This window comes from Plutella xylostella, chromosome 26, assembly GCF_932276165.1.
Source record: "Plutella xylostella chromosome 26, ilPluXylo3.1, whole genome shotgun sequence".
NCBI lineage: Eukaryota > Metazoa > Arthropoda > Insecta > Lepidoptera > Plutellidae > Plutella > Plutella xylostella.
In genome coordinates this window covers 158,298-182,075 of record NC_064006.1, presented here as the reverse complement: position 1 = coordinate 182,075, position 23,778 = coordinate 158,298, and the positions used below count along the sequence as shown (strand labels likewise).

Below are 23,778 nucleotides of genomic sequence, written 5' to 3'. Positions count from 1 at the left end.
TGTGGTAATTAAAGAAGAATTACAAATCAGTATAATTCGTTTATTGGAAAAGTAACAAAAGCAAGCTATGCGAAAAAAGGAACAGATTTGACAGCTAATTCAAATCAGTGGCTGAAATATAAACTATATTTGGTTGCGTTCCAATATCACTAACACTTGTGACCACCACCTTGAAATCAAAAGGTATTCTTAAAAAACCCCAAACGATTTTTAATCTCATTCTCGGAACGAATACCAACAAAGTCGTTGAGGTGCTAAATAGTTTGTCAAACTTTTCGGCTGACTACGACCTAGTGCTAATGTGAGCTTTAAGTCTTTGCAATAAGGGTGGTGAGGGAATTTGTCGAAGTATTGATAAGTTAGTTTTGAATACCAGATGGCGCCTCTCGCGAGCGCTCAGGGGAAATCAGGTGGAGTAAGGACATGTCGCAGGCAAACTACACGCGTATGGTAATGTGACGAGTGTCTGGTGCAGACGTCGTGTTGGGTGTTGTTACTGTCCACCGTGGTATTGACCACTCAGGAGCATGATGATTATTGATTATTATTTGTATATAATATAATTATGTATGTGATTAAAATACCTCATATTGACGCTTGTCTCCTTTGGTACCTAAACTATTGTATATTATAAAATAAATATACTTATTGTATTTTTAAAGAGATTTGTACTTGTCAATCTACACATGTCTACCCACTATAGTTGTTTTTTGTCATTGCACAAAACAAAATGGTCATTTTATTGAATTCATTCCTATCCTGAAATTTAAACAAAAAGGACCCTTAAGTTTGCTGAGATTGTAATCCTTAATTGCTCTCCGGTGCTAAGTCTAAATTATGTTCCGTGTTTTGAGAAAATTAAATTTGGAATAAATAATTAGATTATCTAAATTCAGAACATTTTGGGATTTGATCAAGTAATTTGCATACCGTGTTACCTTTTATTAAATATTGCATTAATTTGGCATTAGCTGTGGTTAAAGTTGTGAGACACTGGTAGCGGGTCCTACAGATTGGCCACGTTACTGGCCGTTTATTTATATAATCCACAGTTGAACAATTATTTGTGTTAGACCAGTATCATATCACTTCATAATACCAATACCTAGCAACGAGACTAAAAACGAGAATATCTTAACTGTTGTGAAGCAACTTGCAAAAACGGTGTCCTTTGAACTGCAAGAAGGAGATATCAAAGACTTTCACAGAGTAGCTAAATTGAATACGGAAAGCAAGCGGCCTCGTAACATTGTTGTTAAGCTCGGAAGCCCACACATGAGAGACAACTTTATCGCTGCAAGCAAAATCTACAATAAGAAAAACAAGAAGGAGAAACTGAACACATCTCATCTGGGGATTGCTGGGGAAAAGAATCCCATTTATGTCGTAGAACACCTATCTCTTCTCAACAAAAAATTGCATGCTGCAGCCAGAATCACTGCCAAAGACAAAAAATACGAGTTTGTATGGATCAAGAATGGCCGTATTTTCATGCGCAAAGACATAAAATCGCCAGTAAAGCTAATTAAAGACTTGAACTGTTTGGATTCTCTTTAAAATTATTATATAATCATTGCTAACTAAAATAGTCTTAGAATTTATATATGTACTTATAAGCTCATTAGTTATACACTGATATATTAAATTCACTCTCAAACTTTATTATCAAAATGTTAGAGGTCTCAGAACCAAAACAGAAGATTTTTATTTGTACTGCTTGCGTAATGAGTTTGACATTATTATAATTACTGAATCATGGCTGAATGCTTCGGTTTTTGATGGTGAGATATTAGACAATCGGTACAATATTTTCAGACGCGATCGTTGTACAACCATATCAAACAAGGACAAAAGGGATGGAGGTGGTGTAGTGGTTGCGATAAGTAAGGATTATGAGGTGTTACGGAGGACTAAATGGGAATCCGAATGTGAGGACTTGTGGATTACAATCAAAATAGGTAAAACTTTGCTAAATATCTGTGCGGTATATGCTCCTTCTCCTCTAAAATATGACTACATGCAGGTATTTCTAAACAATCTTACCAATATATTGCATAATAAAGTACCCAATTCGTCAAGTACTTTGCTTATTGGAGATTTCAACCTAACTAACACTGAATGGGTGCCAGACCCTAACACAAAAGCTATGTATCCATCCTGTTCATCAAACGCAATTGAAAATATGTGTATAGACAATATGTCATACAATAACTTTCACCAATATAACTACGTTAAAAATAAGAACGGAAAAATACTTGACTTAGTCTGCTCAAATTTCCCCTTAAATATATCTATTACGCCTATAGAAGACACTAACTCTGCAGTACCACCAGATGACCATCACCCCGCTATCGAGGTAAACTTTGTTAAAATGACAGAATCTATTATTAAATCGAATAATATACCATCGCTTAATTTCTACTTGACTAATTATGAGGCAGTGAATGAATTGTTGTCATCAATTGACTGGAATGAAAAGCTGGGAAATATTTCTAATGTTGACCTAGCTGTGGATATATTTTACGCAACTTTAATGCCAATAATTTCGAAACATACGCCTCTAAGAAAACCACGGAATGAAAAGTATCCAGTCTGGTACAGTCCTGCACTTTTGAAATGTATCAAAGAGAAAAAAAAGTACCACACCAAGTACAAAAAAAATTCAATAACCTTAGAGACAAATTGACTTTTGTCATGCTAAGAGACAGATGTGATGAATTGATCAGAGAATGTCACACTAACTTTAAAAAAAACGCAGCTGATCACCTAAAGCAACATCCAAAAAAGTTCTGGAAATATGTTAACGACCTAAAGCGCAATAGTAACTCACTACCTAATGAAATGACTTTAAATGGTATAATCGCTAAAAGAGGTCAGGATATATGCGATCTTTTTTCATTATATTTCCAGTCAGTCTACAGTAATTATAGTATAATTGGAAGTACCACACAATTAACTGGTGACAACTTTGTAACTAATAATCTAGCCTTAGATAATTTCACAATGACGGAAGAAGAAGTATTAAAAAAACTGAAAGAATTAGATGGTGATAAGGCCCCAGGTCCAGATCAATTACCGCCCTTTTTTCTAAAAAAATGTGCCTATAATTTAGTAAAACCTCTTACTAAAATATTTCAACTCTCACTCAAGACAAGTTGTTATCCTACCAAATGGAAACTGGCATATTTAACTCCCATACACAAATCAGGTGATTATAACAATATTGCCTACTATAGACCCATTTCCAACCTATCTGCTTGCGAAAAAGTGCTTGAATCACTAGTCCAAAAATACATTCTAAGCCACGTTAAAAACCAAATAAATGAAAACCAACATGGGTTCTTACCAAAGAAGTCGATTGCATCCAACTTAGTTAGCTATGTTTCATATCTCTCTGATGCATTAGACAAACAGAATGAGGTACACGCTATCTATACTGATTTTAGTAAGGCGTTTGATCTGGTAAACCACAGGCTTTTATTGAGGAAGATTGAAGGAATGGGGATTCACGGATCCTTATTGCGATGGTGTGAATCTTACTTGAGCAATCGTTCGCAGCTTGTCTACATAAAAGGATTCAGATCTGTGGAAAAGCCAGTACCGTCTGGAGTTCCACAGGGGTCTCACCTTGGTCCGCTTTTCTTTTTGATTTTCATAAATGACTTATCAAATATTATTAAATCTGAATTTAAATTCTTTGCAGATGATTTAAAATTATATCGTATCGTTAAGGACATTCAGGACTGTCAATTAATCCAAAATGATCTAAATAATATTTACAAGTGGTGCACAGAGAACTGCATGTCATTAAACGCTGAAAAATGTCTTCACATAAAATTCACAAGGAAAAAACACCCAATGCCAGCTAATTACAGCATCAACCACACAAGTCTTAAGGAAGTCAACAGTATACGTGACCTGGGTATCATTATCGATAGCTCTCTCAGTTTCCGTCATCATATAGATAACATTATTAATAAAACTTCTAAACTGTCCGGCTTCATTAACAGACAAATGAAATCTTTAAAGCAGCCTTCCGTCACAGTCGTCATCTATAATACTCTTGTTCGTGGAATCCTAGAATATTGCAGTACTGTCTGGAACCCAAGCTATCAGGTTCATATCGATAGAATCGAACGAGTCCAGAAAAGATTTCTCTACCATCTCGCTTACTCTGACCAGAAGTGTAGAACATTCGACTCTTACTCTGATCGTCTTCGGTACTACAAAATGTCGCCACTAAATACTCGTCGAAAGTTATTGGACATATGCTTTCTTTTTAAAATAATTCACGGGCATATTAATTGTCCTGAATTACTACAGAGAGTAAATTTCTCAATTCCTCGCTCAAGCAGCCGCCTTCAAAACCGCAAAACATTCAGCCTCCCTCAGTCGAAGTCCAATCTTGGTCTACACTCACCTATATATCGAATGTGCTCCTCCACTAACTACATCAGAGACGAAATAGATATATTCTGCGGTTCTATTACCTCACTTAAAAGTAGTCTGAAGAGAATTTTATAAATATACTCAATAATAGTAATTATATTCCTTAGAAATTAATTTTAACCGTAATATTAATGTAATTTGGCTAGCACGTGCCACCTAAAATTAAGTATTTAAGAAACGCAAGCTGTGTCTGCAACTAGTAGAGTATAATCTTAAGTTCTTTTGATTGTCTAAAGATACATTTATCGTAGATTATGTTCAGTTTTGTAGACCAAATATAAAAAAAAACCTAGAAACACTATACAACATCATTTGACACGATTGATGTTTAATATGGCCACTGCACTGGTTAAATTGGTATCTAGAGTAAAAAGGTACTGCAACCTCTGAATTCCTGAAGAGTAATAATTTTTTAAACTCCTGTATGCACGACTAAGTTTAAAACGCGGTAGTTCCATTCAAATGAGAATTCGTTCACCCCGCGCCGTCCAACGAAACTTGAACAAGCAAACTTTTTAATTGACTTTCCTCAACAGGATTAGAAAGGAAACGGTCAATTACCCGACTTTTTCAATAAAAGTATATTACTTACCTGGGATTAAACGAAGGCGCGAAGATCAGAAATTGCCTGTGTTTTAAATAAATTGTAGCTTTTCTTTGATATTCTTTAAAAGTAAGCAAATTACTTTATCACATTTGCTTATTTCTTTGTTTTCTTTACAAGAAATAATTCTGTAAGAAAATTACTTTGAGGTTACATTAAACTACATAATAATATTTAAAATAGGTACTCGTTGCCGTTTGCCAAATCGCTTAAAACAAAACCTCCGCATCACTCATTAATATAAAAACAATCCACATAGTTATTATACCTACACCAATAGGACAACATCCAGACTTTTGTAAAATACTTGAATCTGCCATCTAACTGCAGCACAACTTGCCGCTACCGATGTGGGGACTTGGGACCGGGATGTGCCCACATGCTGTTACATCGGAACTAAATGCCCGTCAAAATTTAAATGCAACTGTGAGGTTTTGGCCCACCCGCAGTAAATAACGGAAAGCATACTTACTGATATTACGAGAGTTTATTACTACACCTTATCTTTTGAAAAGCATCTGTTCAATATATTTTTACTGGTAAAATTAAAGCAGAAATGCTTTGGAAGTGTTCCGTGCAGGAATGAAACGCTGTGAGGCACTTCAATGTTGGGAAGTTTTTGCTGCGAAATAGTTCGGTAGCTGAATGTACGATAATAACTGGGCGTGTTTGTTTCTACTGTGGAAGTATGCGGCCAGGTACATACTTACTGAGTTTTTTCATACATTCTGAATGTTTCACTGTAAATAGAAACTGTACACCTACGTACGTAGTAAAAAATAACACCCTTTAGTGTGATGATGTTTCTCTGTTTTGTGTGCACGAAATTTGGGTTGTGTGCTGAATTAAATTCTTAGTTAATTAAATTCTGTAAAGTATTCTGTGTAAATAAAATTTCAAATTGTTTAAACTTTTTTTTACTCCGATTAGATCTCAAAAACGAGCTCTATCACATACAGACCTACGTGTATAAAAACAAACTCTGAAAAACTTGAGTTTGTTTTGAGGATTGTTTCACACTTTCACTAGGAATGACTCTGTCTTTTACAAAGTGAAAGTGACAAAAATATATTAGCCCAAGATTACCATACCAAACGAGGGGAAGCAACTTTGTCTCTAATGTCTTTGCATTTTATGTATGAGGCTATTTCGGGCCTCAGCTACGGTAATGTCTTCGAAGAACACTTCCACAAAGTTATTAAAACTTTAATATTTCAAGTGTCATTTATAAATCAATTACTTCTATAATATCTACAATAAATTAAGTTAGCAGTAGGTAGTTGCACCGTTATTTCTTATAACTAACGTACTCTCTATACATATTATTATTTATTTAAAATAAATCTGCTGTTGTTATCGGTATGTCCAACCCTACAGATAGTTATTATGTATGCAATTACGCAATATCGTATAAGAAGGTATGTTCTAATCTGTCCCTATTACTTAAGCATATAAAGGTTAGATTTTTGCTCCGTAATTAATCAGTGTTTTCATAATTTTTCCACTTATTCTGCTAAACAATGGCGCGGCGTGTAACATGGAGGCACAATGGGCGCGATGGATCTCCGACATTCAATTATTTATCGTGAAAGAATGCCATCCATCATCCACATCCGCTGTCCCGCTCATCCGGCATAGGTCAGGAAGAGAAAGTATCGTGTTTGGTGGCTACTGAGGGGTATGGAAGATGCAATATGATTTGTAGTATTTTTACATGCGATGCTTTGAAATGTTTTAATGAAAGTACATGATTTCAAAAAATCTGTTGTGTTGAGGCGCACTAAACTTTATGTTTACAAATAAGTAATAAAAAGTATACATGAGTCGTTAATTTCAAATTCTATAAGAATAGAATAGAATGGATAGAATACCAAAACAGTGACGAGTACTACAACTGCCTACGACTGCACGCTACGGTGCTACGCGGCTACGGTGCTACGCGGCTACGGTGCTACGCGGCTACGGTGCTACGCAGCTACAATGCTACGATGCTACGTCGTAGCCATAGTTAGAAAGTGTAAATAAACCGCCACCAAAATATAATAATAATTATGACTGTATTGTATAAAGACATAACCGATAAATACAATCATTATTAAAATCACGTTCTAAAGATAAATATTATAAAAAAAAATAAATAAAAAAAAAATAAAATAATTTTATTTCAGACTTATTAAATTAATTACAATCAATAGTCCATATGGTGGTTAGTAAACATGATATTATAATGAAATGGTTAATAAATACACAAACACAATAAAACGCACAAAATAACAAAAATATAAAAAGGGGTACACGGCCCGTTTGGACTCTCAGATACCTACACCTGCTAGAAGGCTGTCAACTTGACTGCATGTAGCCTTATCCAGCGCGCCAGCATCGGAGAGTCCCACCGGTCCGCCAACGCATTCAGGATGCCATTGGAGCCGCAGCGCATGCGGCGCCACATGGAGAGGCACCGCGAGCGCATGATCGCCTGGAAGCTGTCCACACGCGCCTCGGCCAGCATGCCGGACGCGCTGCAGAAACGCCGCAGCCCCATCAGAGCCCTGAATGCGTTGTTGTACTGGACACGCAGGTCGCTGTATGCCCGCTTCGTATAGTTCACCCACAGGCTGCAAGTGTAGAAGGACTGGCAATACGCCTTGAAAAATGTCACCTTCACTTCTTGGTACACCCTGCAAACCTGCGGGCCAACATATTACATCGGACAGCCAACGACCTGCGCTCCCGTTCTATGTCTAAATTGTCACTTAGGTCTGGTGTGACCCAGTGGCCCAAATATTTGAATTTGTTCACTCTTTGCAGAGGAGCGCCGTTCAACTCGATCTCCTGTTCGAACGGGTATGTCTTATTACCCGCTCTGAATAACATTAGTTCGCTTTTTTTTTCATTATATTTGAGCCCATGAGTCACTGCATATCGTTCACACATACCTACCAATTTCTTCAGTGCACTGACCGAGGGGCTCAGCAGGGCCATGTCATCGGCGTAACTAATGTTATTTACACACACCCCGTCTATGTGACAACCTATTGTGCTGCTGCTGAGCTCCTCGATCAGGTCATTGATGTACAGATTGAAGAGACGGGGAGAGGTCAACCCCCCCTGCCTCACCCCGCACTCCAACCTATACTCATCGGATAATGCATCCGCCCATCGCACATAATTTGTCTGATTATTATACCAAAACATAAGCATACATATTATTTCATTAGGTAAACTGGTTCCTTTCAACTTTTCCCAAAGCTTATTATAGCTAACAAGGTCAAAAGCCTTAGAAAGATCTAGGAAGCAGGAAAAAATAGGTGTTTTCCTAGATGTGTAGTATTGGACAGTTTGTTTGAGAGCCAGGATAGCACTTTCCGTTGAGAGACCCCGCCGAAAACCAAATTGCGCGTCATTCAAATTTATGTGCTTCTCCAGGTGCCGCTAAATAAAAAGCTACCCAAAAAATATTGCGCGTTCTTTTACTAAAGTGTTGCAACATGCTGTATTGTTGTTTATCTACTATACCTACAGGGTGATGAAGTTGTTTGTTTCAGATCACGTTCAGCGATACTATAAAACAGGAGCTTCTGAGCGGAGTTTGTCTTAAATATTAATATTGAAAATATTATGTACGGCTTTTAGTGCTTTTTTACGTTGTGATATTGTATAGTTTATATATATATTTTTTTCCTTGGCTAAGTTTAATATCTAATCATTTTCTAATATGATGAATGTATGTAAGGGAATGTTAGAGAGAAGTATGAAAGTGAGTGCTATATGTTAAATTATTATGGTAACGATTTGGGTTTTGTGTTCTTGTTACAATGTGTGTGTGTGTGTAATATATAATTTAATTTATCAAGTTGACCGGTTATTCTTTAACATTACTAAGGAGGTACTAATAAATTAATGGTAGCTGTACACATTGGCATAAGAATACAATGACTTGCATTTATTCTTATTGATAATCTAGCAAATATACCTACAGGTTGAAATTGTATCAAAGTCAGTCGGAGAAAAAGAGAAAAGAATAAAAACATAAGAAGAACGACCAATTTAACGTTTATGTTATTTATCCATCTCTCGAGCCATTAGCCGGGGCCTACACGCCGACAGACCAGCACAGCTCACCCACGATCACTGTGCGTGAACAAACAAGCCTATTTCCATCGCGATAAGGTGGATATTCCGTGGAAAGTTTTCAGGTATAAGTTTGTCGCTGATTTTAGTATACAAATAGTAATTTGTCAAATGGATTGGAGCGAGAGTGCTTGACGTGTGACTAGTAGCATCGAGCTCGTACCGTCGCCGACACAAACGTCTATACTCTGTCCATTATATTATTGGTTTTTGACATTCGAAATCTCATACATATTTGACGACTGCAAAAGAAAACTAATTTTACTTACCAGACATAAGGAAACGTCTAAAATACAATAACAAGAAGCTCTATAGCAATTTTAAAACTAGATTGAGGAACTTCGATAAGTGATTGTCATTTGCTGGATGCAAAAATTGGATCTAGATAATATACATACATAATAATAATATATCACAACTACTAAAACAAAAGCGGCTGAGGCCGAAAACATAGCGGACAAAAGCAATGCGTTGCGATGCTTTTTATGTTATTCTTTATTGGATTTGGTCACACGTACAGTTACAACTTCAGATGTGACAGTTTCAGACTACACATAATAAAAAAAATATATATATAAGTTTTGCGCACAAGTGTACCTACCTCCCGCTCACGGCTCTCAGTGATCGCTTCACACAAAGAGACTTATCAATCGCTGATTGGCGGACATGTCCCACCGACCTGGAACAGGAACAGCTTGTGAATAATGTACCTTCATCTGTGAGGGGCTAATTGATTGTGTCATACGTGTGACGGTGTGCAGATACTTTGAATCATCATAATTAATTACTTTCTAAGCTCTTAATTGTTAGTATTTTGGCAACCAAAACGCTGTTCCGTGCTACAAGCCACTGATGTCGTCATCTGCTTCTTCTTAAGTATACAAGTATATCAGTCCACTGCTGGACGTAGCCACATTTTTCAAGTCATTATACCATCTAGCCACTGCCACTACAGGTCTCCACTACAGAACACGTTCACCCCTGCTACTGATGCTGTAATAATATCGTCGTAACTACAGTGTAAAATTAGAGCTTATAGTTTTAGAGCTGGGCATGTAAGTAAGTTAGAATCTTGGCGCTACTATAGATTTGATTACTTTTTGACATTGCGAGCTACATTATGGTCTCGTTATGTTTTTGTCAGACATTTCATCTGATAATAAAAGATAAAAATCACTAATCTTATTCTATGGATCTGACGTACCGTTTTTGCTGTCCAAAACAATGCCGCATCAAACCGTTTTTCCCCAACTAACGAGTCAGCAATCATTTCCGAAACAACAACCATAAATATAATATAAGATGAAAAGATAAAGGAGGAAAACATTAGACACGGGGCCTGTACTCCCACATCGCGAATAAAAACATATCTTTGTGTTTGTCTGCTTCCAATAAAACTGTTCACACACATTTTCTCATATTCTATAGCAGGTAAGAAGTGGTCGTAGAGAAAGGAGCTTCTTTGAGTGACGTATTAAGCTGTACCTTATACCTATCGCACCCTGGGCAGTCAGCAGTGGCTAATTATCTGACCGACTAATCATTTTACCACAAGAGAGACTCTTGTTTGTCGACATGCTACCAAGAAGAAATACTACAGAGATGACATGTGTATAATGTATCTGCAAGCTAGCACTTCCTTGTAGAACAGTCGCGAAGCCACAGTGGCCCGGGGCGCCATCACGTACTTTATTGAAGATTTCCTGAGCCCGCCACATGACTCATTCATACACACACGTCCTACAGCCAGGAGCAGTGACGGAACGACTCGAGCACTGAACTAATTTACGTACAAACTGATCGGAGCTAAGTACTTATGTTTGTACACCTCTTAACTTGGCTGTGGAAGAAAGTACAAGTATTTCTTGTTTTAATTATCTGAATAAATTTACATACAACATTTGAACGCCTTCAATAAATCAACACTCCACCCAAAGGTTGCCTGGAAGAGATCCCTTGTGATAAGGCGGCCTATTGTGTAACTCCTGCAGTATATTCGTGTATTCAATTCAATTCAATTCAATCATTTATTGGTAATAACTTAAATAATATTACAAGTCATTTACATAGGTATAGGTAATTGGTAATTATGCATTAGGTATAATTAAGTTACTTATACAATATAACATAGACTAGCTAAAGTAGGTAGTTATATAATTTTATTCATAAAGTAGAAGCACTGATAGTTAGGTATTTCTTTATACATATAAATAATTTAGTTATTAGGTAGTACATCAATAGTTTTTAGGTATTACTATTAAGTAACAACATTTCAGCATTATTTGCATATTTGCATTGTGTTTTAGTATGATAGTATCTTATTTGAAAGCTTTATACACACTCTTTTTCATCGTTATGAGAGTTACTGTTGGTAGTAGGTACCAATAGTGCATGGGTTGGCGAGGTAAGGTCAAAGAACTCATTTATAGTATAGCATGCCGAATTAAGCAACATATTTTTAAGTTTTTTTGTTGTTGTATGTTTCATCAATAAAGTAATATTATTGTCATCATCAGATAATTATTAATAGAATATTTACATAATAATTAAGAATATAGTCAAATTGCGGGTCCGCGCTATTAGGTTTTTAAAAACTAAAATTAAAGACGAGCATAACCGTTCCGATTTGAGGTCCGTTTAATACTGACTCATACAATGACATAGTCTTAACACTAAGAGTGGCCTACGTGACCAATCTGCTGATACATCACTCTACACTCCATACAGTTGATGCTTTACAAAGTTGGAGATTCGTGGAATGATCCATCAGCATCCTGGCTGATGCAATAACAATATAATATGTTGCAATGCTTACAGTATCTCTGTTTATATTTATATTTAAAGTTCCAGAAAGTTCTAAGGGTGAGATACTTGGGGGTACATAACTCCTCCCTCCTTAAGAGCGAAATTATCGGGGGGTTGCACATGCACATCTCGATGATTTCGCCACTGCAACATATTAGTGAGCTTTTTCCTATTTTTAAGAATAAACACAATAATCATTAAAAATACAATAAAATACAGTAAAAGAGTGCCTAGACTAATGCTTTTCACTTTCACTGAATTGCCCATTTCACTATCACTTTCACTATTGAGTTGTTTCAGCATGTAGGACATGTGTTGCAGGTCGCTGAGGTCCATTCCTTGAAGATTTACTGGATTCTCGTTTTCCTTGGAGTTTACTCTGTTTTGTAGTTCCGGCAGTTTTATTGAAGGGATGCGTTCTGATGACATATTCTCGGTATATGATCGTTGATGATGCAGCTGCATATTGTTAATGTAGAGATCACAGGGTTCGTCTATAAGTATTATATACGTACCCTTTATGGAGTTACGGCTTATTTCGCTATTACATCGCTTTTCAATAATAGTTGTGTTGCGGCTATATAATATCCATTTATTAATAGATATTTTCTGAACCTTAATCTGTTCTATAATCACTGCATTCTGATTACAGTGAGTCGGGTGCTCTTTAAATGTCATCAGCTCCTCAGTGCATGTAATTTCAGGGTATGGTGCTCTATTTTCATGAGTGCATAGGTAATTTTCTTCAGATACCTGCTTGCAAGGCTGTATAAGTGGTAAATATGTAACACCTCTCACCAGGATATAAGGATATTTGGGAATTATTACAAGGGTAAGGTTTTCAGGGTCATGAAAGATAGGTAAGGGGTACATTCTATAGTAATTATAGGTAGAGTTTGCTATCAATGGTATTTCTAATACAAATGTTATCTTTCTATCTATCATGTATGATTTAACATTGATTGTATCTTCTATTTTTACTAAATTTTCCAAGATAGGTGTATACATAAGGTTTTCAGATTTAGATATATTAATTAACAGCTGTAATAAATCAGTTGAGTTAAGTATAGATTGATGTACAATATTTATCTTAGTGAAGGCTAAGGCAGTCTCTAACTCGCTAATCTTTATATAAAGCGTTCTAAAATTACTTACAAATAGGTTATACAAGCTTAAGATATAAGTAGAGTAAACTGCATTATTTTCTTTAGTGCTGATTTCCTTTAACATTATTTCAATACGTTTTAGTCTATTGTCCATAATTTTTGAGTTATTATGTAATATTTCTGATGAGTTAATTAGACCGTCTATCATCTTAGAAATAACGGTTAAGCGTTTGTTTGTAGAGATCTGTTGATTATTTAAATTACTTATTAACTGTTCGTAATGTTGAGCGTCTTCCTGATCTAAGTTTCCTGTTATGACTTTTATTATAGAACCAATAGGGTTCAATATTCCTCTACGGACTCGGTGTGAAGGGATTATCTGTTTAAACTTATTTATAGTAATTTTCTGTAAATACTCTACTTGTTCTCGTATTCCTAAAAATTCATTAAAATAAGGCTTATCTACGGATACTAACTTACTAAAGTTACTATACTTCCTATTATTATATTCTAATTCCATCAGTAGGCCATTTAAATCTAATACCTTAAAAATAAGCCAGTTATCCTGTTGAATAACAGCTGTTCCTTGTCTTACGGGGAGGATCCCGGGATTGTTTTCAATCTTTTGAAGTTGAAGGCCCAGGCTGGGGCTCATGAGAGCCATCATGGCCACTAAGCAGCACCTGCGAAGGGCGTTTTATGTTTTTAATGGGAATTCTAGTCTGTCTACCTCTGACGGTAACAGGGACGATATTTCTTTCAGGTTTTCCAGTAACGATCGCTTTTTCAAAACGGGGTTTATCCTTGCTCCTGCGGGTGTTGACTAATTTTGTGAAAATTGGTTTTCCTTCTGAGAACTGAATATCGGCCTCACCACCACGTTTTTCACGGGATTTTTCTTTCGAGGTAAGCATTTTATCTGATATGTATTTATATAGAACTTTTGTTCGTTTCGCGTGATCTTTCATCAATTTTTGTAAGTATTGTTTCTCGAAGTTTACGTTAAATGGGTTTTCAGACTCTACATGACCAAAGACGACTTCAAATGGTGTTAAGTTAGTAACGGAGTGGATTGAGTTATTATACGCCATGATAGAGTAAGTCATTATGGATGCGGCGTCGGTACATTGCTGTTCGTATTTTGCCAATCTGTAAATTTCAATTAAGGTGGAATGAAATCGTTCGACTATACCCATTGAGTTAGGGTTTCTAGGCGTGCCTATGTGCAATTGAATTTTATAGAGTGACATCATTTCTTTCAGTAGTTCATTATTGAATTCAGTACCGGGGTCGCAGCTTATTTTCTTTGGTACACCGTAATAAGAAAAGTATTTTATTAGTGCGCGGATGACTTCAGGGGTGCTTTTACTAGAAATTTCGATTGCTTGGCCTAGCTTGCTGAAGGCATCAACAAGGGTGAGGTATATTTTTCCTTCGATAGTGAACAGATCTATGAATATTTCTTGAAATGGGGCTTCTTGTGTTTGAGTTAACTGTAAGTATGGTTTCAGGGGTTTACGGTCATATTTCATCTTTTTGCACACGTCACATGAGTTAATAACTGCTGAAATTGTTTCAGTCATGTTATGCCAAAAGAAATGTCGCCTAATGTGTGTGAGGGTTTCTCGAATACCTCTGTGGCAGGTTTTTCCGAGGTGAAATTTCAGAATAACCGCCTTCTGTTCATTTTCGTCCTCGATGAAAACTACTCTTTCAGTGCACTCGAAAAATTGGATTGAACCACCCTTAAAAAGGCTGATTATTATATTGCTGAACTGTTTTCGATGTTCTTCCTGTTCGAAATATATGAAATATTTGGTTTTTGGTTTTATGTATTCTTTCAGGAATTGTTTTATTAGATCTTGGTTATCTATGGGTAGGAAAACTTCTAAGACTTTTTGTTTTTCGCGGGACCTGTCTTGAACTTGCATACTGTTTTTATACCATTGAAAAACTAATATTTGATTAGGCTTAGTATCGATTGCTTCGTGTAAAATAGGTATACCGTGTGACTGAAGGTCCTGTGCTGAATGTATTGTATCAGATTTACTGGAGAGGGATGGAACCGGATATGTAATATTTTCTAAGTCTGATTTTTCAGAACTTGAGTCGGAGATGGTGATTGTTTTTTCTTTTTCAGAATCAGATATGGTGATTGTACGTGAGTCCTGTGAATCGCGGGGTAAGTCCTTTTTGTCATAATTTACTACCATTGAGTCCTTATCAGATAGTGCATTTACTTTTATACGCGACAATGCGTCAGCGTTACTGTTTTGTTTGCCCTTTTTATATACTATGTCGAAGTCATAGTCTAAGAGATTTAACCTCCAACGGGTAAGTTTGCTGCTGGGTTCCTTGAGAGAATGTAACCACGCCAAAGGACGATGGTCGGTGTAAATGATAAACTTCTTCCCGTAAAGATAGGGGCGGAAGTGTTTGATGGCCCATACAATGGCTAGAAGTTCACGTTCGATCGTGCTATAACGTGATTCGGTTTCGGTCAGAGTTCGGCTTGCATAAGCGACGGGGAGATCACTACCTACTGCACCTTGTGAAAGCACTGCACCTAGGGCTATCTGGGATGCATCGGTGGTTAATATGAAAGTTTTTTCAGGATCTGGGTACTGTAAGAGGGGTGCGTTTGTTAATAGCTCTTTACACTTCTGAAAGGCATCTATGTATTGTTGATCTATTACAATTTTGTTGCGTTTCTTGAGACAATTGGTAAGCGGTTTCGTTATTTGGGCAAAGTTTTTGATGAATCGGCGGTAATAACCGATGAGGCCAAGGAAACTCTTTATTTCGGTGGTAGTTTTAGGTATGGGATAATTCAGGACTGCCTGAATTTTATCGTCATTCGGCTGTAAACCGTTCTGAGTTATTTTGTGACCTAGATAAAGAACTTCCTTGCACAAAAATTCTGTTTTGTCTAACTGTACTTTCAGGTTGGATTCTCTAAGTCGTTGGAAAACTGTTTTGAGCTTGTGAATGTGCTCCTGAAGGCTAGCTGAAAAGATTATCACGTCGTCCAAGTATACCATGCAATGGATGTTATGCAGGCCTCTTAGAACGTTGTTCATTGCGCGCTGAAAAGTAGCGGGCGCGGTTTTTAAACCGAACGGCATACGCGTGAACTCGTAATGCCCGTTCTGTGTACTGAACGCCGTTTTCTTTCTGTCTCTTTCTAGCACTTCTACCTGGTGATAGCCGGATGCCAAATCTATTGTGCTGAAATATATAGATTTTCCTAGCTTATCTAGTAAGTCAGTGATGTTAGGCAAAGGGAACTTATCGTCTGTAGTTATTTCGTTAAGGCGTCGGTAATCGACTACCATACGGAACTTTCGTTCGCCGGATGCATCTAATTTTTTTGGTACGAGGTGAACTGGGGCACTCCACGGAGAGTGGGATTCTTGTATGACGTTATCCTTAAGCAGTTTTTCCACTTGTCTATTAATTTCCTCATTAAGGACCGGGGGTAATCTATAGGGTTTTACATAGATCGGATCTTCGTTAGTGGTTCTGATTTCATGTTTTACCTGATTGGTGAAAGTTAAAGGTAATTTATCTGTGTAAAAGATATCGCGGTACTCATAACAAAGTTGGAAAATTGCTTTTCTTTCCTCCTCGTTCATGTGATCAAGGCGGATTTTATTAAGGTTGTCTTTTAATATTTCGTCTACATCATAATCGGTGGTGGCGGTGTTGAAATGACATTTTATTTCTGTTTCCTGAAAAGGTTGGACCTGAAAAGGCTTATGGAATGTAAGCGTTACGCTTTCCTCTGAAAGATTTTGTATTATTGTTTCAGCGAGGCCATTCTTACAAGTGACTATTGCTGAAGGCATTTTAATTCCGTTTCCGAAATCTCTGTAGTCAATTATCGCTTCACCATTTTCTAAGCTCGTGGGAATTTTCACACGGGTTTCAGAGCGGGGCTCAAGGATAGCCTGTCGAGGTGGACTGTATATTATTGGTATCCGTGTGTTGGGTGTTATAAGTAGTTGGTTTTTCATATCTACTGTGGCTTCAAGCTCCGTCAGTAGATCTGAACCAATCAAACCGTCATAGTTTTTATCTATGTTGTACAGATAAAATTTATGTTTCAGTGGGCTCTGAAATGTTTTCAGGAGAAGTATATAAATTACTTCTCCGTGCTTGCTGCGTGAATGGGTACTAATTACTTCAAAGGGCTCTTGGTATTTGAAGTCTGAAAAGTAATAGTTCGCTATTTCAGGGCTCATGAAAGATCGGGTGCTACCAGTGTCGATCATGAACTTAGCATTTATTTCAGGGATGACTATATGGGGTAGTTTATTAACTTGGTGGCAATTTATTTGTATTATCTCTTCGGGTTGGTTGGGGAGGCTTCTTCCTGAAAATTTTCATTTTCAGTTTCAGTCTCTATTTCCTGATTAGACATAGGTGGGATTTCATTGTAGTATTCGTCATTGTACGCGGGTTCTTCGTGAGCGTACTCAGGATAATAGACATTATCGTCATAGTTTTCAGGTTGATTTTGCTCTGATTCGGGTTCGTATGGCAACTCGTTATAAAAGAGTTGGTTCATATTGGTTGGTTTTGAAAATTGCTTTACAGGGGCTGTTCTCATTGATACGTCAGTCGTCACTGCGTTGTTGGATTTATAGGGGTGAAACTGTTGGTTGGGAATTCCAAATTTAAACTGTGGTCTTTGCAAGTTTTGGTTGGGGATGCCGAACTTAAATTGATTTTGGGGTAAGTTGGGCCTGTAACCAGTTGGCTGAAAATTGGGCCTGTAGCCTGTAGGCTGGAAATTCGGTCTGTAGCCTGTAGGCTGGAAGTTGGGTCTAACATAGGGTTGATTTTGGGGGATGCCAAATTTAAATTGGTTATTTTGCGGTACAAGAGGTCTGAAGCCTTGCTGAAGGAATGCTGGTGGTCTGAAAGAATTCTGGTTGTTAAATGATGTTAACTGAGTGGGTTTTGACGTGGGGGTTGCATTCTTTAACATATTGTTTCTAGATTGATATTGGAATTTGAAGTTTACCTCTTCCAATACGATGCTTAGGGCACTTTCGATTGAATTACATTCTTTCAACCTTACAATCCTTATTAGATCCTCAGGCAAGTTATAGAGGAAAACATTTTTGGCAAGATTCTCATATATTGTTACTTTACTTTTTCTTAGTTGTTGGTCTTCCAAAAGGTTGACCTTGGCTATTAGGGCGCTTTTAACGTGTTGTATTCTACTATAAAAGCTAGAAAAGTCTTCTTGCGGGTTTATTTTTAACGTTTCCAATTCGATGGCTATACACTCTTCGGAGCGTTTATACAATACAATACAATACAATACTCTTTATTTGCACCAAAATAGAACATACAAACAAAAACTTAAAAATAAAAACAGTACAAAAAGGCGGCCTTATTGCTTATAGCAATCTCTACCAGACAACCTTTGGATGGAAGAGAGTTATAAAAGAAAATAGAAATAGAATTAGAGGTAGCTGAGGTGCAAGTGTATAATACACTACTTAAACACTACATACACTAAATAAATAAATACAGCAAGAAAATAAATAAATAAATACATAATATATATTATTATACCTATACTTACATACAATAATACATAATGATATACAGCAATAATATATTCAACTAAGGCAGTGAATTTAGGTAGTGCCTCTTAACCCTTTCTTTGAAGGAAGCTGCAGAAGGTGCACGTCTTATGTCCTCAGGAAGAGCATTCCAGAGCAGTACAGCTGTCACTGTGAAGGAATCGCCGTAAAAATCGGTTTTGTGCGGTGGAACTTCCAGTCGCAAGTTCTGTGCAGACCGAAGTGTGCGGTCATGCGAACAGTGCCGGAACTTAAAACGCTCTTTTAGGTAGGAAGGAGATGCTGGGTTAAACAGTATGTTGTAAAGTAGTGATAGTATATGGGTATTCCGTCGAAGGCGAATAGGAAGCCACTTGAGTTTAGTGCGAAAATCGGAGATATGGTCATATTTACGTAAACCAAATATAAACCGTATGCAGAAGTTTTGAAGTCTCTCAAGCTTGTTAAGTTGCTCCTGGGTGAGATCGAGATAGCTGGCGTCGGCGTAGTCAAGAATCGGTAATAATAGAGATTGCGAAAGCGCAATCTTAGTGGAAGTTGGAAGGAAATTACGCAATCTCCTAAGCGAAGCAGCAGAGCCAAACACTTTTCGGCTGACTGATTCAATTTGAGGTCCCCAAGACAAGTATTTATCAATAAAGACTCCCAGGTTCTTGACTGTACTTGCAAATGGGATATTAATACTATCAAAAAGTACTGATGGAAGGTTCGGAAAATCCACATTGCACAACAGTCTAGAGCTGCCTATTATAATAACTTGAGTTTTAGATGGATTGACTCTAAGTCCAAATCGTTTACTCCAGTCTGATATGTTGTTCAAATCAGTGTTCGTCTCTGCAATCGCCCGAGGTAAGTCAGAAGGAACTGCATGTGTATAAATTTGGAGATCATCTGCGTAAAGGTGGTAGGAAGAAGATAGATTTTCAGAGATACTATTGATAAAGATAGCAAATAGGAGAGGGGACAACACGCCACCTTGCGGTACACCAGCTGAGGTACTGCACCATTTAGAGTATGAATCCTCTATACGGATGCGTTGCTGGCGCCCATGCAAGTAACTATGAAACCAGTCAATTACCGTTGGAGATATGTTGAGAGAACGAAGAATGCCAAGCAAGATGTCGAAATTGACAGTATTAAAAGCATTGCTGAAGTCAAGAAGGGATAGGATAGTCAGCTTTCCATTTTCCATACCCTGGCGGATGTCATCAGTGATTTTCACGAGAGCAGTGACCGTGCTGTGGCCAGGGCGGAAGCCGGACTGAAAGGGATTCATAAGATTGTTTCGAATGAGAAAACCAGTTAATTGGTGATGGACAAGACGTTCAAGGACTTTGGAGAGGAAAGGAAGGATGGATATGGGTCGATAGTCCGAAAAAGACGAAGGATTATGTTTTTTAGGAAGGGGGATAATTTGGGCTTCTTTCCAAAGGGAAGGAAAAGTACTAGAGTGAATAGAGGAGTTCAGGATATGCGTGATGATGGGAAGGATTATATTAAGTATAGGAACTATCATATTTCGACTCAAGCTGTCACTCCCAACAGCGTTGGAAGTAATAGAAAGAATATTCTTCTCAACATCACAATCGGAGAATTGACGAATATTAAAAGACGGAAAGTCAGGTGTTGGTATAGAAGAAAGATGATTAAGAGTTTTGATTTTAGTAGCGGAGTCTAAATCAGAGGTAGAGGAGAAATGTGAATTCAAAGATTCTAGATCAAGGTCTTTCGGGACTACGTTATTACGGGCCTTGCCAACACCTAATGACTTTAGAAAATTCCAAACTTTGGCCGGATCGCCATTTTCTACAGACTTATGGATGTGGCGTCGTTGTGCGTCCCTACACACCTTGTTGCAGTGATTTCTCAAAGCTACAAATTTTTGCTTATTTCCTTCATTAGGCTGAGATTTGTATTTGGACTTGGCAGCATTTTTCCGATAAATAATGTCTTTAATATCATCAGTCAACCATGGCGCCGGCAAGTGCTTTACTTTGATTGCCCTGACCGGGGCATGCACGTCATAAAGATTGGTTAAGAGTGAGTTGAACAGAGACACTTGTTCGTCGACGCTGTTTGCATCTAGAACAACATTCCAATCAATATTCCGTGCATCCCTTCTCAGGTTATCCAGATCCATTCCACTAAAATTGAAATCGTTTATCACACGTTTATCACCGAAGCTTTGTGTCAAGATTTCTTTTAGTTGTTGCCATGACTCTATATCCTGTCTCTCGCTGATAAGAACAGCGGCTTTGTCAACTAGTTTGCTCGTAATTAGATGGTACAGGTAGAGCTCCTGTTCGGGGTTGTTATCTCCTTTATATGCATTGATAACATATTCGCATTTCGTGAGAAATGTTCTTAGTAACTTCCCGTCACCATTGAAGGTGGGTATTACTCCAGAAAATTCGCGGGGAATTAAAATTATTTTAGACATTACTGATTTTAAGTAAACGCTTCCAAAATAACTCAATAATTATGGGAATTTTCCTAGAATAATGATTACTTATCCTATATTTTACTTAACTAGGGGTTGCAGAATTTGATGCACTAACCTAATTTTTAGCTTTACAATTTACTTTTTCCTATTTTTAATCAATTTAGTACAATTTACTTAATATCTAGCGTTAAGAAGAGAGAATTTGATCCCTAAATAACATGTGAAAAATGGAGAGGACTGGATTTGGGAGGTGAGAAGTGTACTTACCAACGCATCGCTGCCTCAACACTCGAGCAAAAACACTAATGCACTTATGGATACCCGTTTCTCGACGAATTTGTTTGGTTCTTGGAATAGCCGTTTAATAGCGAATCGCGACGTAATTTCACCTTTTTAGGTAAGCAGAATTTGATGCTCGAACCGACAGATGCGAAACACGCGCTGCTAATATATAGCGACTATCCTACCGGCTGCGCCAGTCAAATTGCGGGTCCGCGCTATTAGGTTTTTAAAAACTAAAATTAAAGACGAGCATAACCGTTCCGATTTGAGGTCCGTTTAATACTGACTCATACAATGACATAGTCTTAACACTAAGAGTGGCCTACGTGACCAATCTGCTGATACATCACTCTACACTCCATACAGTTGATGCTTTACAAAGTTGGAGATTCGTGGAATGATCCATCAGCATCCTGGCTGATGCAATAACAATATAATATGTTGCAATGCTTACAGTATCTCTGTTTATATTTATATTTAAAGTTCCAGAAAGTTCTAAGGGTGAGATACTTGGGGGTACATAACTATATTATTTTTATTGTTGTTAATGTATTTAAAAACATAATATTATAATTATAATGTATTTGAATTGATTTCAACAACGGGTGGACTGACCGGTAAAATGGCGGGCGAACCGGGGAGTTTGTGAAGTGACTCGGCAGTCTGATGATGAGCTTCAAACCGTAAAGACGTCTCAGAAAGTCAGTCCACCCATTGTTGCTAAGGGTTTGTTTGTATTATTGTACCCTGTGTAATATAGATAAGTGTGAAGTGATAATATACAGTGTATACAAGTGAGTACGTTTTTAATTTTATCCCCTAGTAGATAACATCTCAGAAGTGGGATGATTTAAACACACCCACATAGTGATTTATGCTATTTTTTTTCTTTTGCCTTTATTTTTCAATGCAGTATACGATTGATATCACATAATAGTACCGTCGTGGTTGGATACAAAATAAATCAATAATGTTCTCCCACAACGGAAGTGGAAGTCAATAAATATCAATTATAATGTAGAATTTAGAATTGATATCACTCGTATAGCTTATTTGATTAACATTGTCCACGCTTTATTGCATGCAAAGAATAAAACAATACATAAGAGTATAAATAAAGCTACCCTCATCTAATTAATTATAGAGGTAATTCATGGCTTCGTATCTATCTTATTTACATTTGAATTGCTGTCAGTGCATTTCTTAGAAACCCATGCTAACATGATGCTTACAATTATCATTAGTAGGTAGTGAAAACAAAACTCATTATTCAGTTTACTGTGCGGTTTATTTATTTTCTGCTATTTCAGTGAACTTGTCCAAGCATAGCAAGGAGATCTATTCTCCTTCCTGTCCGACGGAGATGGAACGTAGCTCTCCCGATAGAGGAGCACGGGCCAATCACCGTTCGGGCAGCCGGGCCAGCCACCGCTCGCGCAGTCGCGTCCGCTGCACCAGCCGTGCCAGCCGCCCGCGCAGCCGCGCCGGCCATGGCAGCCGCCCGCGCAGTCGTGCCAGTCGACCACGCAGCCGCGCCGGCCGTGCCAGCCGCCCGCGAAGCCGCGCCAGCCGTGCCAGCCGCCCGCGCAGCCGCGCCAGCCGTGCCAGCCGGCCACGCAGTCGCGCCGGCCGTGCCAGCCGGCCACGCAGCCACGCCGGCCGTGCCAGCCGCCCGCGCAGCCGCGCCAGCCGTGCCAGCCGCCCGCGCAGCCGCGCCAGCCGTGCCAGCCGGCCACGCAGCCGCGCCGGCCGTGGCAGCCGCCCGCGCAGCCGCGCCAGCCGTGCCAGCCGCCCGCGCAGCCGCGCCAGCCGTGCCAGCCGCCCGCGCAGCCGCGCCAGCTGTGCCAGCCGGCCGCGCAGCCGCGCCAGCCGTGCCAGCCGGCCGCGCAGCCGCGCCAGCCGTGCCAGCCGGCCGCGCAGCCGCGCCAGCCGTGCCAGCCGGCCGCGCAGCCGCTCCAGCCGTGCCAGCCGGCCACGCAGCCGCGCCAGCCGTGCCAGCCGGCCGCGCAGCCGCGCCAGCCGTGCCAGCCGGCCGCGCAGCCGCGCCAGCCGTGCCAGCCGGCCGCGCAGCCGCGTCAGCCGTGCTAGCCGCCCGCACAGCCGCGCCAGCCGTGGCAGCCGCCCCCGCAGCCGCGACAGCCGTGCCGGCCGCCCGCGTAGCCACTCGCGCGGCCGCGCCAGTCGCGCCACTCCAAAAGGTGAGGTGAGGGAGGCAAAAGATGAGTCGTTCACGCCAGCTAATATTATTAAACTCTTGGACGCACTGAAGTCTGTTAACCGTTCTGACTCGTTAGACAAATTAGGTAATATGCAGAACACTGTACCGGAATTTGATCCCACGAGAAAAGAACAGACGAT

At 38.8% G+C, this 23,778-nt stretch overlaps 1 protein-coding gene across 1 annotated transcript; it reads left to right on the top strand.

The window, feature by feature from the left end:
* The first annotated feature begins 20,666 nt into the window (after nt 1-20,666).
* On the top strand, nt 20,667-23,508 carry LOC125490627 (calcium-binding protein P-like). The gene is made up of 2 exons (XM_048630455.1): nt 20,667-20,675; nt 22,807-23,508. Exons 1-2 carry the CDS (start codon nt 20,667-20,669, stop codon nt 23,506-23,508), a joined length of 711 nt encoding a protein of 236 aa, XP_048486412.1.
* Nucleotides 23,509-23,778: the final 270 nt, after the last annotated feature.